At 43.6% G+C, this 18,593-nt stretch overlaps 1 protein-coding gene across 2 annotated transcripts in view; it reads right to left on the bottom strand.

Moving 5' to 3' along the window:
* Positions 1-2,650: 2,650 nt before the first annotated feature.
* The window catches only part of FAM210A (family with sequence similarity 210 member A), a 58,508-nt gene continuing 42,565 nt past the window's right edge, over positions 2,651-18,593 (bottom strand). For both annotated transcript variants that reach the window (XM_033934159.1, XM_033934160.1), the window contains exons 3-4: positions 10,075-10,186; positions 2,651-4,464 (exon numbers count right to left, since the gene is read on the bottom strand). In XM_033934159.1, the coding sequence (XP_033790050.1) occupies positions 4,195-4,464; positions 10,075-10,186 (382 nt within the window). In that variant the 3' untranslated portion in view covers positions 2,651-4,194. The remainder of the gene's footprint in view (positions 4,465-10,074; positions 10,187-18,593) is intronic.

Here is an 18,593-nt window from a genome sequence, read left to right on the forward strand (position 1 = left end):
CAGATGACTAATTTGCATCTCTTGGGCTCTGTACCCTTTTGCATGGGACAGCCACTGTCTCTAGGTCCAGAAAAGAAAAATGCCTGAACTCCCAGGCTAGCCGCCCTTTCTGCAGCCCAAGAGCATAAAGAGGCTAAGCCGGATGTTCCTGCCTTTCCTTCACATGTGGCGTGGAACATGGTGAAAGTATGCTCTTGAGGCAAACAATTTTCACATTCCTGGCATGGATTAGACGTAAGAGAGCCCAAGGACTCCATCCCAACAAGTTTTGAGGCAAAACGAGAAGTTTTGGAGTTGCAAGAAACTTTTGAAATAAAGATTGCTAAAATCCAAGATGGCCACCATCAGGATTTTGGCACCAAAAATAGTTTGAAAAACAATGAAATAAAAAGTAAAATCTGCCAAATTTAGGATTTTTGGGGAGGGGAAATAAACACAAACTATTGAAAACTGGATCTTCTGACCCCTCATGATTCACCTCAGCCTTACTAACTGTGACCTGTACTGGTAATGTGCTGCAGCCTGCCTCAGCTCTGAACAGCAGCTGGAAAAGGAGGAGAAATCACTGCCTCATTCAGAACATCTCCTCCAATGCTGATCTTCAGGCTGCCAGTCGGACACAGAATCTGAGCCCCCATCCCTGCAGACCTATTGATGCTTAAGCAGAAGGGGGAGGAGAAAATGCAATTCGGCACTCTGCAAGACACTACTGAGCCTCCTAGCCTGTGCTCAAACCCCTGCTAAGCAGTAGGTGAGAAACAGTAACAGGGGACAGCCCAAGCTTTAAAAACACTGCTGCAGGCTGGCTAACAGACAGGAGGGATTGGCCTGTCAGCTGAAGACCTCAATCTGCTTCTACTCCACACATGCAGTGCTGACCCTGAAAGTGGAAAGCTAAGCACCAAAACTGCAGAAAAAGACAAAAAAGAAAAAGAGACTAAAATAAATAAAAGTGCAGAAGGGGAAAAACTGTAGGTGGCAGTAGGGCTATAGAAAAAATCTGGAGTGGATTCCTTCTGCAGAGGCTCGCGGCCATGGGAAGACTATATGCTTATCCAGAATTAGACACCTATTGCACTTTAAATCCATATTACCGTATTTTCACGCAGATAATGCGCACCCGTGTGAAACGCGCACACGGGTATAGCGCGCAGAAACCACGCTTTTATGTACAAAAACTTTTGTATACCGCGCTCACGGGTATACCACGCATGCAGCCCGACTGTCCTTTCGCCCGCCCCGATTCTCCTCTGGCCGCCCCGACTCTCCTTTCGCCCTCCCCGACTCTCCGTGCGCTGTCCCGACTCTCCGTTCACCCTCCCTGACTTTCCGTGCACTGCCCCGACGTCCGATACATCCCCCCCCCCGGCAGGACCACTCGCACCCCCACCCTGAAGGACCGCCGACTCCCCGACAATATCGGGCCAGAAGGGAGCCCAAACCCTCCTGGCCACGGCGACCCCCTACCCCCACCCCGCACTACATTACGGGCAGGAGGGATCCCAGGCCATCCTGCCCTCGACGCAAACCCCCCTCCCTCCAACGACCGCCCCCCCCAAGAACCTCCGACCGCTCCCCCAGCCGACCCGCGACCCCCCTGGCCGACCCCCACGACACCCCCACCCCCCTTCCCCGTACTTTGGTAGTTGGCCGGACAGACGGGAGCCAAACCCGCCTGTCCGGCAGGCAGCCAACGACGGAATGAGGCCGGATTGGCCCATCCGTCCCAAAGCTCCGCCTACTGGTGGGGCCTAAGGCGCGTGGGCCAATCAGAATAGGCCCTGGAGCCTTAGGTCCCACCTGGGGGCGCGGCCTGAGGCACATGGTCGGGTTGGGCCCATGTGCCTCAGGCCACGCCCCCAGGTGGGACCTAAGGCTGCAGGGCCTATTCTGATTGGCCCACGCGCCTTAGGCCCCACCAGTAGGCGGAGCATTGGGACGGATGGGCCAATCCGGCCTCATTCCGTCGTTGGCTGCCTGCCGGACAGGCGGGTTTGGCTCCCGTCTGTCCGGCCAACTACCAAAGGTACGGGGAAGGGGGGTGGGGGTGTCGTGGGGGTCGGCCAGGGGGGTCGCGGGTCGGCTGGGGGGGCGGTCGTTGGAGGGAGGGGGGTTTGCGTCGAGGGCAGGAGGGCCTGGGATCCCTCCTGCCCGTAATGTAGTGCGGGGTGGGGGTCGCCGTGGCCAGGAGGGTTTGGGCTCCCTCCTGGCCCGATATTGTCGGGGAGTTGGGGAGTCGGCCGGGCAAGAGGGCTTGGGCTCCCTCTTGCTCCGATCGTGGATGCGGGTGCGGGTGGGAGCGCGTGCAAGCGGTCCTGCTGGGGGGGGGTGAATCGGGCGTCGGGCAGGGTGGGAACTATGTAAAAAAATTTTTGTATAACGCGCGAGGGGTATGCGCGGTAGGTAAAAACGCGTATAGCGCGCGCGTTATATGCGTGAAAATACGGTAACTCTGTCCCACTGAAACATGTCAGTCTGTCTGTGTGTTCAGTAATTTTGTTCTTTATAAAATAGTTTCTACCATTTTGTCTATGTCTTTATCCACTATTAGTAGGGCAAATACTCGCACGACTGAACTAGTTTGTCAAGATTCAAGGAAAAGATAATTTGGTATAATTTCTCTGTTTCTACATAAATAGATACACAATCCTGGAGTTTGAAGTCTGCTTTAATTTATGAATATAGAATCAGAGTACATCATCAAGTTATTCATATTAACTCATCTGGTGACTGTTGGAAATTTCAGACACTATTTGTTCACACATCCTTCCATTTGTCTACAGTTCACATTCTGTCTCTATATTAAGTGTTAGTGAGTTGGTTTTACGTTTAAAATGTATTCAAGATTAAGGTGTTTTATCCCTTGTCTTTTTAAAGAGGTCATCGGAATATAAGACTAGACATCAAGGCTGAGCAACAAGAGACAATGCCTATAAAAACGGATAATTCTGCAGGCCTGAACTTGTATGTATTTTTCTGTTTTGTTTTAAGCAAATTTGTAGAATTTGTAACAATTCTGCCTTGAGAGCACTAGAAAATGTCATCTATTCATACATTTTTTGATACTATGGCCCTGATTCTATAAAGTCCGCCAAATGTTAGGCATTGATATCGATGCCTACTTTAAATGAGCAATAGGTTTAATCAGTGCTGATATTGGCACTCAACAATCAGCCTTAATTGAAAATTAGGTGCCTAGCTAAAAAAAAAATTAAATTCTATAAAAAGTAGGCATCTAGCCCAAAGCGCCTATATTAAAATTAGGTATGGTTAGGGGTAGCTCATGGACATGTTTTTGAGTAAGGCGCCTCTTTGTGAATCAGGTGTTGGTGTCTAACTTTAGGCATAGAACACACTAGAATAAATTGGAGGACACCTAAATGTTAGGATGCAAAGCACCGTTAAGCATGCTTAGGTGACACTGAGCATGATTCTATAATGGGCACCTAAGTTTCATAGAATCAGTGCTGTTATCGGCGCCTAAATTTAGGCAGACTTTATAAAATCAAGGCCTATATGTATAGTGGTAGTATGTCTTTTCCTCAACTGTCCCACTGACGTGACTGAATTACATCAGAAGGCAAGAGGAAAATTCTCTCCATGACCATATATTCTCTGATCTCTCTGATAAGGTGAACAACAGGGAATTCTTATTTTGGTGGTTTTCATTAAATGGAACCACCAGCGACTCATTTCACATAAACAAACAAACTCATTGGACCACTGTAGTTTACACTTGATAGTAATTTAAATTGGATTTTAAAAAAGAAAGACGACCAGGCACACCAAGAACGTATCAAAAAAAGTCTGTAACCAACTATTTATAAGAATTCATTTTATCACATCATTGAAAATTCTTAGGAACTGAAGCATGGTTTGGTTAATGAAGTAGCAAAAATGTTTATTAGGATGCCTGATCCTCTTCTTTTTAGGAAATATAAGGTTTTGCTAAGTGGGTCTGTCGGCATTTCCTATAAAGCACACACTTAGTTACTTTTCATATTTGCAGATTTTTTTTTTGGGCATGCCACCACAGGAAAATATATTGATTGAGCTGGCTTCTAACTATTACTATGCATGTTACTGAACTGTAGATAACTGGTAACATTCTGTGGCATGACAGAATTCACTTCAGGGCAAGAATGAGGATTAATTTCAAAGGAGGAGACTTATTTACTGAAACCTCGAGTGCTTTCATTCATCCTTTTTTTTCTTGAAGGAAAATTTCTCTTGGGTCTCCTGTATTTTTTCTGTTATTAAATCTTTTGTTTCTTCCATTTTCTCACTGATCTTGTCCCTGGTTTCTTCCATTTTCCCCGTAATCCGCTCTTTAGTTTCCTCCATTCTGTCCTGTATGTAGTTCTTCACAGGTGGTGGAGTAGACAAATAGCCATATTTTCGAAGATATTTAACGCTGATAGATGTTCCTCCTAAGGTTACAGTATATCTTGCAGGTGTTGCAATCTTTGAAAGTGAAAACACAAAAAGAAAATTATATTTTAAAAATTGATCCGCTTTCACTTATTTACTAACAGCTATATATCAATACAGTGGTACCTTAGATTACGAGCATAATCCGTTCCAGGAGCATGCTCGTAATCCAAAATGCTCGTTTATCAAAGCGAGTTTCCCCATAGGAAATAATAGAAACTCGCTTTGATACGTTCCCACCCCCGAGGCCAGTGGCACTGCTCCCCCCCTCCCACGAGAATCGGCATTGCTCCCCCCGAAGGCCCCCCCCCCGTGAACCGGCACCCTCTCCCCCCCGCGATCCGGCACACCCCCGCCGCCATCGGGCACCCCCCCGCCGCGACCTGAGGTCCCCCCCAACCCACCCAAACCCTCTTCTTACTTTGATGTAGCCTCCGTACCTGCACCAGCATATCCTGTGCTGTGTTGTGCCGGGGCCCGAAAATTTGCCTCCGGTGCTGGGCCTTGAGCATGTGCGCATGCTCAAGGCCTGAGAGTTCACGTTGGACGTGAGAGTTCACGTTGGACGTGAACTCTCAGGCCTTGAGCATGCGCACATGCTCAAGGCCCAGCACCGGAGGCAGATTTTCGGGCACCGGCACAGAACAGGACATGCTGGTGCAGGTGCGGAGGCTACATCAAAGTAAAAAGAGGGTTCGGGTGGGTTGGGGAGACCTCAGGTCGCGGCGGGAGGGTGCCAGTTCGCAGGGGGGGGGCGCTCGCAAATCGAGGCGCGCTCGGTTTATGAGGCACCAAGTTTGCAAATGTTTTGCTCGTCTTGCAAAACACTCGCAAACCGGTGCACTCGTAAACCGAGGTACCACTGTAATTCTAATTTCTCTTCCAGTTGTGGTACTTTTTTCTCCTATTTTATTCTGTTGCCATGCTGCTTATAGTCAATGGTGATTTAACATCACAGCTAGTTTTACAAGTTCAGATATCAAATATTCAATATAATTTTGCCAAATTTTTTTAAACAACAAAAATAAAACAGAAAGACAAGTCATGTAATCTACAGCGATCATGAGGTGTACCCTCTTATCTACCCTTAATTTTCTGCAGATGTTCCATATTTTCTTGAATTCTGATATATATTTTTGTCTCCATGATATAAAAAAATAGTAGCATAGTAAATGATAACAGATAAAGACCTAAATGGTCTATCCAGTCTGCTCAGTCACATTCATTAAACCAGGAGAGTAGTTTGCGTAGTTGTGGGTGGGGCAGTTTGCAGAGTGGTAGAGAAGTTGTGTGATATATTTTTACTGAGGGAGGGTAAGGAAATTTAAAAAGTTGCAGGGTAGTAAAGAACGGGGAGAGGTTCTAAGAAGAATACCATATATACTAGAATATAAAATTTGGGGGGAGGGGGGGTATCTCGGTTTATATTAGAGTCTTGAAGAGAAAGGAAGACACCAGGGAGGGCACAGATGAAGCGCCCCCCTTCATATACCTAGTAACATTTGGAAGAGCAGTAAGTGAACTAGTGCCACTTTGTGCTCGAAAACACGAAAAACCTGCAACCTGAACAGTTCAGGGAGGCCACTGTCAGACTTGTCTAAACCCTCCTGAAGGAAAGCCAGGACTACCTAACCTGCCAGGCTTTGGCGGAAGCCATAGGAGAGGGTTACTTCGAGTGCAAAAGAGTTGAGAGAACTACCTCTGAATAACCACGCATCATCAAGGCTGAGCGTAAGAGCAAAACATCATGGGTTCTCCATGGACACTGATCCCCAACCGAGAACATAGTGATGAAAAGGGAGCAGAGCTTATCGTCCCCCTGTAGACATACAAGAACCACATACCACGGGCGGCAAGGTCAATCTGGAGCCACTAGAGACACCAGGGATATGTTGCTGTCCGGCAGATAACCTGACCAACCAGAAGCTAAGGAGGGAACATCATACAGAAACTCGTGAGCCAGCCAAACCAAGGCATCCGGCCCTAGCTTCCGCACTGTTCGCAACCGAAAAAGCACCCGGACTTCAAATTCTCTGCTGAAGCCAACAAGACCCTCTGGGGCAAATACCAGATCTTGTAAGATCAGACAGAATACCTACTGCGAGAAGGACCAGGAACTGGGATCCAGCCCCTGGGTCACCGAGAAAAACAGAAGACGTGGAGAGAGAGGGAGAACTAGAGATTCCTTGTGATGTACATACGCCACTGTCGTGGCATCAAAGAAACTTGCACCGCTGGTCTTTTTGAAGGGGCTGAATAGCGAGTAGTACAAGTCAAATTTCCCAAAGCTCCAGATGATCGGTCAACCAACGTTGCGGACCAAATCCACAGAATGGGAAGGTGGAAAATCCAAATGGAGCTCTTTCAAATCAGCAGCACCCCAAATCTGGACACTCAAGGCGGCCAAGAAGACCAGTCTCAGCAAAGGCATCAGCCAGATCCAAATTAAATACAGTAGTAGGAGACAGAAACATCATAAAATCTGAATGGCAACTACTGAAATCGAGGCCTGGCACAGCCAAACAAGAGAGCTCCTGAACAGAAGCTTCGCCACAGATGCCATAGGCCAAAAAGGCCCCCACGCACCTGCTGGTTGTGTCAAATGAGTGGGGTCTCAGGATACGCTGTTCAGAGGAGCTGAATAAAATCTGGTGAAAGGCCCATTCCGCAACCAGGGCAGAGCTCTGTTGAGGTACATGCGTCTCATCAAGAGTACCCAGATTCAGAACGCAGGCGTACTGCGCCATACTCCAGAAATGGCCCAGGTCAAATCCCCAGCCCAAGAGGACACAGAGGAGGCAAAGTCCGCAGATCCCCCCTCCCTCCCTCGGCGCGCTAAGGCACGCGTTACAAATCGCTGATCCAGCACAATCAATGTCCACATCCAATAGATTAGGGCCTGGGGAGTCCATTCCAATCAATTTTGAGTCAAATCGAGGGGTTTTTGAGGCAGAAAAAATGATTTTAAAATCCAAGATGGCCAGCGTCACGCTTTCATGCTAAAAAAAAAGACAAAAACAAACAAAAAAAATAGTGATTTGGGGTCTGGGGAGGTGGGGGACCTAAACCCTACCCACAGAAACTGTGAAAAACAAAGTTTAAAACGAACCACAAGCCATCTCCGAAGTTCCCATAGTAAATAACAGAGGTACTTACAGTCGCTGTAGTGCCTTTGCCTATCAGTGTTTTTAAAGTGGAGAAAAAGGACTTTCTGCCTCAGAAATAGCTCCAAATGCACAGAATTGAAGTTCTTCGGCCTGCCAGCCATCAACTGACAACAACCTCTACTATCACAGATCCTCTGCCACACGATCATGGGTGGGAAAGCCAGCCCGTGCTTTTAAATCCAGGTGAGTTTCTGTCCAGACGCATACAGCCTGTGCTAGAAACCTGTGACAGTCACCGGTTAGCAGACTGCCAAGGGAAGGGACCCCAGGTACTTGAAGGTAGCACACAGCAGGCTGGATCCACAGATCCAGAGTTTCTCTGTGAAGCTGCACCACAGAACTGCATCCTTTTCTTTGACAAGAGACCACTGGGGAGGGGTCTGAAGGCACTGAAACCACCAAAACAAACTAAGTGAACTTTAAGTGAAAAAATAAGAAATAAGACACAGAACTGCAAAAAAGACTTCTGCACAGACTGCTTGCAGAAAATGAAACTGGGATTGTTTACTAACTCTCAGGCTAAGAGGGTGGAGCATGTGTTCAGAAAAGATGTGGATTTCTGCAACACCCGGACTGTGGGTTGGGATTGAACATCTAGCGTATGGAATTCAAAAGGGATGTAACAGAATATTCTATTGTCCAGAATGACACACCTATTGCACTAGAAACCAATATGGAACTTCAGTTTTTAGTGGTATGTGAAGTATTAAAATAAAATCAAACATCCAAATTGTGCCCTGATGTATTCTGAAATGGTCAATTATGGCAGAAAAAATGTCCCAAGTCCATCCTAGTCCTACCCAGACCACACCTCTAACACACCCCTTTTTAGAGTTAAACGAACAGCATAGAAATCCATCTAGAAAGCAGGTTTTGAACATAGCGCATTGGGATGGTTTGGTAAGAAAATGTTCATTTGCTCCTTTAGGCCACTTTTTGGGTATCTTTCTTATTTGAAAATGAGCCCCATAATCGTAAAAATAAGATAAAATATACTTGAGGTTTCCCAGAGGCAAATTCATCCTGCTGCAAGACTAAGAGGGTAGGTGTAGAGACTAAGACCCAGAGAATTCCCCACTGATAATCAAAAGCTCCTCAGTTCATACAGGCATCCATAATCAAGGAGTCTATCCATTTTCAACTGGTAACCAGATACTATCAGGTCTCTAAGAAATGGCCTCCCATTAAAACATCTCCAAGAGATACCTCAATCCCAATAAATAATAACCCTACTTTAAGAAAGGGAATAATAATAACAGTTTATATACCGCAGGACCATGAAGTTCTATGCGGTTTACAAATTGAGTAGAATTAACAAAGTTAAGAACTAGAGATTAACAGCTCTAGAGATCAGTTATTGTGGAATAAGATTGTACAGGGACTTCAAGCTCCTCTTCCCATCCAATTTTTCCTTTTATATCATAATGCAGCTTAACGCCACCTAACCAGTGGAGCTGCTGTGGTTTAACCAGCTCAGGATCGCACAATGTACCATCACCATCCACTAGAGGCAGAGAAATACAGAGCATTCTAATGCTGCATGGTGCACTTAAGAAGCAAATCACACAAAACTATTTTGCTTCCATCTCCATCTGCTTGTCGACAGGAACAACCACATGTTCTAAGCTGGTCCGATATGGGCTTTCCTAGCCGACTGGTTGCTCTTTTAGGCTCTCTTTTACTAAGCCGTGGTAGAGGTTTCTACTGTGGCATTCAGCATTCTGGGCCATAGTAGACTAGTATAAAAAGGGGGGGAGGGGGTGATAAGTACAGAAGAGAATATATGGCGTTGTCCCAGGACTGATGCCATGACATAATTTAAGAAGAGTTTAGCATGATTTCCATCAGTCGTGAAAATATTAAGGATTTTTATCCTAGATGCAGCTTATACGACAGTGAATCCATTGGGCATTTATATGGGTGAAGATCAAATACACAGATAAGTGACTTTGGATACATTCAGATAAGAAAGTTGTTTGACTAATAATGGAGTTTAAGGACCGATGTTATACCTACAAAGCTAGGAAGCTGGTTCTTTTTCCCTACGATTTAGAATCTTAATTATTCCGATTTACTGGAATGTATAAAAATGGTTTTTGATTTTCGATATTTAAAATGTCAGTTCCCATTTTATGTTATGTTAGAAAAATAAACCATGAAACTTTCCAGAATTATATTTTAAAAATGAAAAGAAAATTAAACACAGAAAACTACAGAGGAAGGGAGATAGAGGAATGCTGGACACCACATGGTGCCTTGCTGACAAATATTTGATAGAAAGTTTGGAGAGAGAGGCTTTCAAAAAAGAAACAAATATAGTATTCATGAGGGAAGAATATTTCCAGGCAGAACTGCATTAAAACAAAAACCAAAACAAAAGAGCCAACCCAGACTGCTTAGGAACAAGTAGGTTCATTCTCAGGTTTTGAAATGGAGTTTACATGTTCAGAGATGAGAAGTAACGAGAGATACTTACCTTATACATGGCATAAGCAGTCAGTGCATTCCCACTCTGAGAGTTTTTGAGAATGTTCACAACGCTTTCAGGTAGCCCAATGAACTCCAGAAAAGGAACAACATTTACGCCTCTATAGGGGGAGGGGAAGAAATAAGAGTGAATTAAACTACTGTCTTTCCTTTTTCAGGTTTAATACATAGTATTTTAAGTATAAGCCACTGATGTTTTCTTATTTGGAGGGCCATTTTGCTGTTAGGAAAACCACAAACATGCCATTTTACCACATGGCCCACTGCATAAATGCATAAAAGAGGTTAAGTAAGAGACTTATGGATTCCGACTCCTCACATATACTGTATATTGATGTTGCACCGCCACTATAAATTAAAGATTAAAACTTCTTGATGACCACATTTGGATTTTAATATGCAAGCCAGAGGAAAAGTATATACATATAACACATGTGTGTGAGAAATCAACAAATGATACTCTTGGAATTCTGCAAAACTGCATAAGATGGAAATTGTACAAAATTCGCCACTTGCCAGCACATAATTCTGCATATCAGCAGCTCTCTTCTATTTCTCTGCACCCTCCTCCACAGAAGGCACACAGCAAAGAGAAGAGATAATGATGGCTAAACATCAGGCCACATATTCCTCCTCTGCTAGCCAAGATTAGACTGTTCATTTGTACCGCATGGCTGTACAGAGAATGGCGCTGTTTAAATGAAAATTGGGTCTAGGCTGGTAGAGGAGGATGCAGCCCACTATCAGGGGTGGGGAGAGACAAGGGGAAAACCAAGGTTAGGTGGGAACTAGCACAAAGGGGTGAGAGTCAGCTATTTTGGTTGGTGGATAGTAAAAACAATAATCGGGAAGTACTTTTTCCACAGAGAGGGTGGCGGATGCCTAGAATACTCTGCTGTGGGACTAAGCATGCAAACAGGGACATAATTCAAAGGATGCCTATATAGAAAATGGAACAGAATAAAAGAAGAGTATCTCCACAAAGTAAAACATACACAGAGTGTGACGGGGATAACCTGCACAGAGCAAAGGTAAATCTTAAACTGGAAAGGGTGACCTGCATGGAGCAGCAAGTTCAATCTTGGCCACTTTTTCTGGATATACTGGATGTAACATGCTGTTCTTCATTAGTCATCATTTACTCTTTTACTATTGGAAGAGGAACAGGAAGAGGAGGCTTTAGGCCTTATGTTTGGGGAACTGTGTGCATAAAACACTACAAATAAACTATGAACCATTTTGCAAAATGTAAAGTAGACAGTTTTCAAAAAAGTCACTTCCCAATTCTACATATACCCCAGCAATTTCAAAAACAGGACCCGTTTCATGAATGCAGGAAACTTCAACAGCTTCATCAAATAGTTGCATCTTGGAAGCAATGTTATGCATTAATGGAACATACTGAAAAACTTGGGTGAACTGACTAGCTTCTAAACACAGTCCCATGCTGCTCCCTGCTGGTCAAATACTAGAATCTCAGTCATTACATGAGTATTTTCTACGGTAGAAATATCAGAGGTCTGATATTTGTCAACATTTGCTTATTTCTGATATGAAAAAGGGTTACCATTGAAAACTAATCAAAAAAAATGCATCACCTTGTTTTACTTATTTCTATATATAACCTAACATGGCTACCACACCATTTTACTACAGTACAAATAAAAGGGAAATTATGGTATACACGTTTATAACCTAATATTTTTTAATCATGTGTAATTAGTATTTACTGAAACATTAAAAAATAAATATAGAAATGCAAAGCATAATTTTCACATTCTCATATATGCAATTGTGTTGAATTTTTATAGAACAGCCCCCCCCCCCCTTTAACAAAGCCGTGCTATCAGCTGCTGTTTGGAAGGCCCCAAAGATCTTTACACTTCTGTGGGCTTCGTGGCAGTTACCACACTGGCAGCCACCAGTGTGGTTTTGTTAAAAGGGGGGAAATTTTAGGGTTTTTAATTTTGCTTAGAGCAGGGGGTGTCAAAGTCCCTCCGAGGGTCGCAATCCAGTCAGGTTTTCCCCAATGAATATGAATAAGATCTATTTACATGCACTCCTTTCATTGTATGCTAATAGATCTCATGCATATTCATTGGGGGAAATCCTGAAAACCTGACTGGATTGCGGCCCTCGAGGAGGGACTGACACCCCTGGCTTAGAGGGGGGAAAGATGAGAACCAAAGATTTAATGGTACATCTGTTCTTCAGAGAAGGATCGCTCTAAGCCCACATCCAACCAAATTCAACTGCAAGATGACACTGCATGACGTGTAAAGAAAAGCTGGACAATTTCAGGATGTGTGGAAACCATTAACAAAATATTGTAAAGATTAAATAAAATTGTTTCCCTTATATTTATCAGTTTAAGGTGTAGGGAGGGGGGTATTTTATTATTACATATTTTATATGATAATGGAATATATGGTTGGGAGGGATGGGAAATGGGGAAGGGATAAGAATTTATGTAATGTACCAATGATTGTTTATAAGTGATGTATTTATTGTTACTATGAATGAATATATTTAACACTTAATGTAATTTTGAAAATGAATAAAGAATTAAAAAAAAAAAAAAAGAAGAAAAGCTGGACAGACTAGGCAGCAAAACTGACAGCCATACCATATGTTTTATCCAAGGTCGCAGCTGCATGTATTTCGGGCACACCTAAAATTAACTCATTATGAAAGTTTATAAAGAGACAGGACAAATGAACCCAACAATCTGACGAGATAGATAATCTAATCTAATCTTCATTTTATATACCGAATCTACTCCCTAAGGAGCTCGACTCGGTTTACAATTCGTTAAAAAATGAAACATAAACAAGTAAAAACTGTAGAATAAAAACAGAAATGGAAAAAGTTAGAAAAAAGTATATTGAATTGCTTAAAATTACTATACGACAGCTAAAAATCAAATTAACTATTGTGAAAATAGCCAGGTTTTTTAACTTTTTCAAAATTGATATAATTTGATAAGATTTTCTTTATCACTTTCATGAAGGAATTTACTCAAGGCAGCATACAGCAAGAAAAATTGCACCACAGGATGTTGTACTCTGGACAAGAAAATTCAAAGTCAGCATAGAAAAAAGAAAACAGATTCTGTACTAAACTACTACATATCTTGCCATTAGGGCAGGGTCCCACATACTTTTCAGCCGGCAGCACATTAAACCTAGTGCCCCGGCCGAAAGGCACCTAAAGGGAGCGGACGTCAACACGATGACATCTGTTTAAATTAATCTTATTATATTATTTTATTGTGATTTTCATCTTTTATATGAAGTGCTTAGTGCTTGAAATTCATGCTTAAGAGTATTAAGCTGGGAAGATGAACTCCTGACTAAGTCCGATGATTGTTCAATCTAATTCTTACTTCACATTTAGGAAATCATTAAAGACCTATTTATTTGACAAATAAGAATATTAATTTTGGTATATTTAAATGAGGTCTTTTGTTTCTATTCTTATTGTCATAGTATATTTTAATAATTTTTAACATTGTACTTGAATGTTTTTAACAATTGTATTACTTTTATTATATAATTTTAGATTGTACGTAGATAGTGTGTTCTATGAAACTGTACCATGTGCTGAAATGTCTCAGTATTCTCCTGTTGTGAACCGCCCAGAACTACTGGTTGGGCGGTATACAAGAAAATAAATTATTATTATTATCATCACGCACATGCATGTCATCATCACATCGTCGCATGCACAGAGGCCCATCGGCCGCAACCCTGAACCCGTCGCTTCGGTGGGGGGATCCTAGAGGAGGGGAGGTGTGGGGAAAGGAGGAAAGTCGTCGATGCCGGCTGACTGCCTACAGGATGTGCCTCTCGCAAGAGGCACGGCCTATAAGCTGTCAGCCAGCGCCTCTCCTCCTTACCAGTGTCTCTTTGGGGAACACCTGGAATCTTCCTGGAATCTGCTGCGGCACACTAGGGAGTCACTTGCTGATGTCAGACAGCCAGTATACAGAAAAGAATCAAATACCAAAAAATGCCACTGGAGACCAAGAAAATGAGGCAGAAAAAAAAATACAGGAATGGCCCCAGCCAACAACCTGATGGAAAAAGAATTTCCAAGAGCACCTTGTATATGCTTGAGCACATTATGAGTAGCAGGAGGTTCTCTTTGGCCCAATGCATATGATGATGCAAATACAAAGTAAATTTGAAATTGAGATCATTACCAATATACCCTTGTTTACAAGTGAAGCTGGTTCCTATCATGGTAAGACAATTCCAGCAATATGATGACACTTACCTCAATGCTCTATGGAGCCATTGCTCAAGACTACCACTGGTGTTAACATGCAATTAACCCTGGGTTTGCGTGTATGTTATACAGCACCAAATGCTCAAAGTTTTAAGGGCCAGATTCACTAACCTGCCCAATCGGGCCCGATCCGGGCAGGTCCAACAAATTCACAAAAGACAAATATGCAGATGAGGGCGATCGGAGGAATGCTCCCATCTGCCTGCTCAGATCGCTGGTGTGCAATACCCGCGCATGCGCAGACCATCTGTTTTCCCTGCAGACGGTCTGCGCATGCGTATTGAGTCTTTTTTTTTGGGGGGGGGCCCGACTCTCCTGCTCCTATACCCCAGCTACGGCAGCCTCTTCCCTGCAGTGCAAGCCCACGGGTTTAAAGCGGGGCTGCATTGCAGCGTGCAGCTCCGCTTTAAACCCACGAACTCGCACTGCAGGGAAGGCTGCTAATACTGATTTCTGCTAGATGCAGCATAATTGGAAGTCAGGGAGCCAACAGGCACTGCTCTCCCCCCTTCCACAGGGCTTCTGCAGCCCCTGGAACAGGCAGCGAGATCAGGGTAGCAGAGAGCAGGGCGGCAATGGAGCAGGAGAGTCGGTAGAGAGGTGTGCGACTGGTCCCCAGCAGTCGCTTTAGGGGTTGATCGGCCAGCCCAGTCGGATCGAGAATTTTGGTTTGTGAATCGCTGCCTTCCCTACTTTTGAATGTCCCTCCCCTCATTTGCATGCGCGGATCGGAGGATGGTCAGCAAAGAGGTAAGTGAATCGGGCCAGAGGGGAATTTGGTTGCTAAGGGGGTCGCAAACCGATCAGTACACGATCGGTTTGCTTTGTGAATCTAGCCCTAAGTGCTTTGTTAGTGAATTCACTAAAAATGGCCACAAATTGAACCTAAATGGATGTTGAGGTCAATATTATTCCTTCCCAACGAAGAAATGAAAGCGCTGCAATGCACAGAAGGAAATGGTGGTCTACAACGCTAAATATTTACTGCTAAGTCAGGGGAGGCGTGAAATGTGTTTAGAAGATTTCTTGTCAATTTCGCGCATTAAACTGCAGGTTTTTATTTTCTTTTGCAAGTGGAAGGAAGCCTGTGCAACTGTAAGTGCTCATAGTGGGAAAAAACCGAACTTGCGAGTCTGAGCAAAATTGAAAGTAAAAGCACACATTGGGGCCTGTGCAAACAATTTTTGATAGGCTCATATTTAAAGGTGCAGAACGGCAACACTGGTGTGCTAACGCTTATAATTGAGTCTGAACATGTGCACAAGAATCAGGTGGACTCCGTAATCAGAAAGGGTGTTTTTTCACTCTCTGGAAACTCAGATCCATTAATTTTAGATTGTACGTAGATAGTGTGTTCTATGAAACTGTACCATGTGCTGAAATGTCTCAGTATTCTCCTGTTGTGAACCGCCCAGAACTACTGGTTGGGCGGTATACAAGAAAATAAATTATTATTATTATTATTATCATCACGCACATGCATGTCATCATCACATCGTCGCATGCGCAGAGGCCCATCGGACGTATCTTATTTCGATACGTCAGCATTCAGAATCCTGGTGCAGTCCCTCGTACTACGTCAACTTGACTCCTGCAACATAGCCTATTTGGCAATTTCCCAAAAGAATACGAGACGTCTTCAAATAATGCAAAATGCTGCGGTCAGACTCATCTTCGGGCTGAAGAAATTCGATCACGTGACACCTTATTACCGGCAGTTGCACTGGCTGCCGACGGAAACACGTGTAAAGTTTAAATTCGCCTGCCTCTGCTTCAAAGTACTATATGGACTAGCCCCCAAATACATAACGGACCTTTTCTCCTTTTCCACCAACAAACGTAAGAGAAGCACACGTTTCCCCTCCAATTAGAGGTTGCAAACTGAAAAAACACCATGATCACCTTCTCTCACACCAAGCAGCCTTATGGGGTAAAGACCTAGATCAACTGCTTTCGCCCACTACCTACGAGGAATTTAGGAAGCGCCTAAAAACACACCTGTTCCTGAAATACCTAAACAACTGACCTGCTCTTCTCTCTCTCCTCAATAACGGTCCTCCTGACCTCTTACCCTTTTCCTCTCTCCGCATAGAACTTCATGATTCTGTGATATACATAAACTGTTACTGTTATCCTATTGTAATTTTTGCTGTATTTTTGAATTGCACGGTCTTCTCCTAACAGGCCCACTTGGAAATCTCTTCCAATCTGTACTCCTTATACTCTCGCTCAGCAAATTATATATCTATAATTTTGCTTCTTTAAAGTTTCTGCACTCTGTATTTCCTCTGACTATCTGCACATTGTAACTCGCTGAATGTCCAGCTCTCTTGATTGTAAACCGCCTAGAAGTCGCAAGATTGTGGCGGTATAGAAGAATAAAGTTGTTATTATTATTATGTGTCTCAAAACCTGTGTGTGCATGTGTTAAGTAGGGTTCTTCCCTTGCTTTCAGACTGTTAGGCAAAATAATATGCACTAATTTTCTTTAAGCACTATTTTAGCTATTTTTCTGCACTGTTACGCTATGGGGTTTTGTGTTGCAGGCTTTAGGTCCGGCTTTGAGCATCAACCCCAAGGTCCATCATTGTTATCCAAATAGTTACTATTGCAATAAACTGTTCACTATCCCAGAACTGTTCTATGCAATGTCTTCTTTCTTCTATTAGATTCTCCTGTTCAAACTGCATTTTTATTTAACTACAGGACGCATTAGTAAAAGCAGCATAGTTTTTAAGATTACAAAAAAAACCCAAACAAAAGAAAACAAAAAAAACCCCAAACACTACCATATTAACAATTCACCACCACCTTAAGATGTTCAGAGGCAGCAGTAAAAACATGAACAAAATAAGCAAGAAGCCATAGGTAACACACATTTAATGGGGACAACGATGTAGATGTGGAGTGATCCTACCATGGTACTGCTACTTGCAAATACCGTATGCTATTTTTGGACTGCATTGTTTTCGCCAGCATCCCTTTACACGCGCAGTCAATTTATTTGATCAATTCTTGTAATGCTACCTATGCACAGCAAATGAGCTCAGATTTGCCCTACCCAACATACAGCCAAGTCATGCAATAAAGTGCGACGGCCGAGGCTCCAGTCGATTACTATTTTTGCACCATAACAAATTCCTCTTCTCCGAGCTATTTCTGAGACTACTTTAAGCCTAGCTGTGACCATGCACTAGTCTTTGTGGCCTGGATGTTTCAGAAGCTGCCATGGTGACCCTGGAGTGCAGTGTAAAGTCTCTGGATGTAGCACAGGGCAGACTCTCACCAAAGCTGGATATCTAAATAGCAGATAGCAAGTGCCTAAGTATAGCCTGACCTTTGGGAACTGTAGCTCCTGGAAAAGGCAATATAGTACCAGCTGGTTATGAGTAACTACAACAAATACTTATCCTTGTCTACATGTTGATGATAAAAGGCTAGAACTTTTGAGCACAGGAAGCAGTTTTAAATTTGCAGACCATGGCTAATATTTATAATTGCCAGGAGGAAGGGAAAGTAAACTGAGCTGTGCATGCCTTTTCAATAAGGCTTGAATTGACATTTCCTCTATCAGTTTGGCAAAGAGACAATTCTGCAGAACAATTTGTTAGCGTATTAGCGTATTGTTAGCGTATTAAACAAATGTAATTTTAATGCATAACTGCAAAGTGACTGTCCAAGATACTTCAACCTAAGCACGCAGCTCTACCAAAAATTAAAACCCACGTGATGCAGAGAGCCAGGGGTGTGAAAGTCCCTCCTCGAGGGCCGCAATCCAGTCGGGTTTTCAGGATTTTCCCAATGAACATAAGAACATAAGAAACGCCTTCACTGGATCAGACCTTAGGTCCATCAAGTCCGGCGACCCGCACACGCGGAGGCCAAGCTAGGTGCTCCCTGATGGAGACCTTGATTACCCGTATCCCTCAATGTGATTTGCAAGAAGGTATGCATCCAACTTGCGCTTGAATCCCAAAATGGTAGTCTCCGTCACAACCTCTTCCAGGAGAGCATTCCAAGCGTCCACCACTCGCTGTGCGAAACAGAACTTCCTGACATTTGTCCTTGACCTGCCGCCCCTCTGTTTGAGTCCATGACCTCTTGTTCGTGTCACATTTAACAATGTGAATAAAGGTGCTTCTTGCTCTATTTTGTCGAATCCTTTTAGTATTTTAAAAGTCTCTATCATATCCCCTCGCAGTCTCCTCTTTTCGAGGG

This window comes from Geotrypetes seraphini, chromosome 2, assembly GCF_902459505.1.
Source record: "Geotrypetes seraphini chromosome 2, aGeoSer1.1, whole genome shotgun sequence".
Taxonomy (NCBI): domain Eukaryota; kingdom Metazoa; phylum Chordata; class Amphibia; order Gymnophiona; family Dermophiidae; genus Geotrypetes; species Geotrypetes seraphini.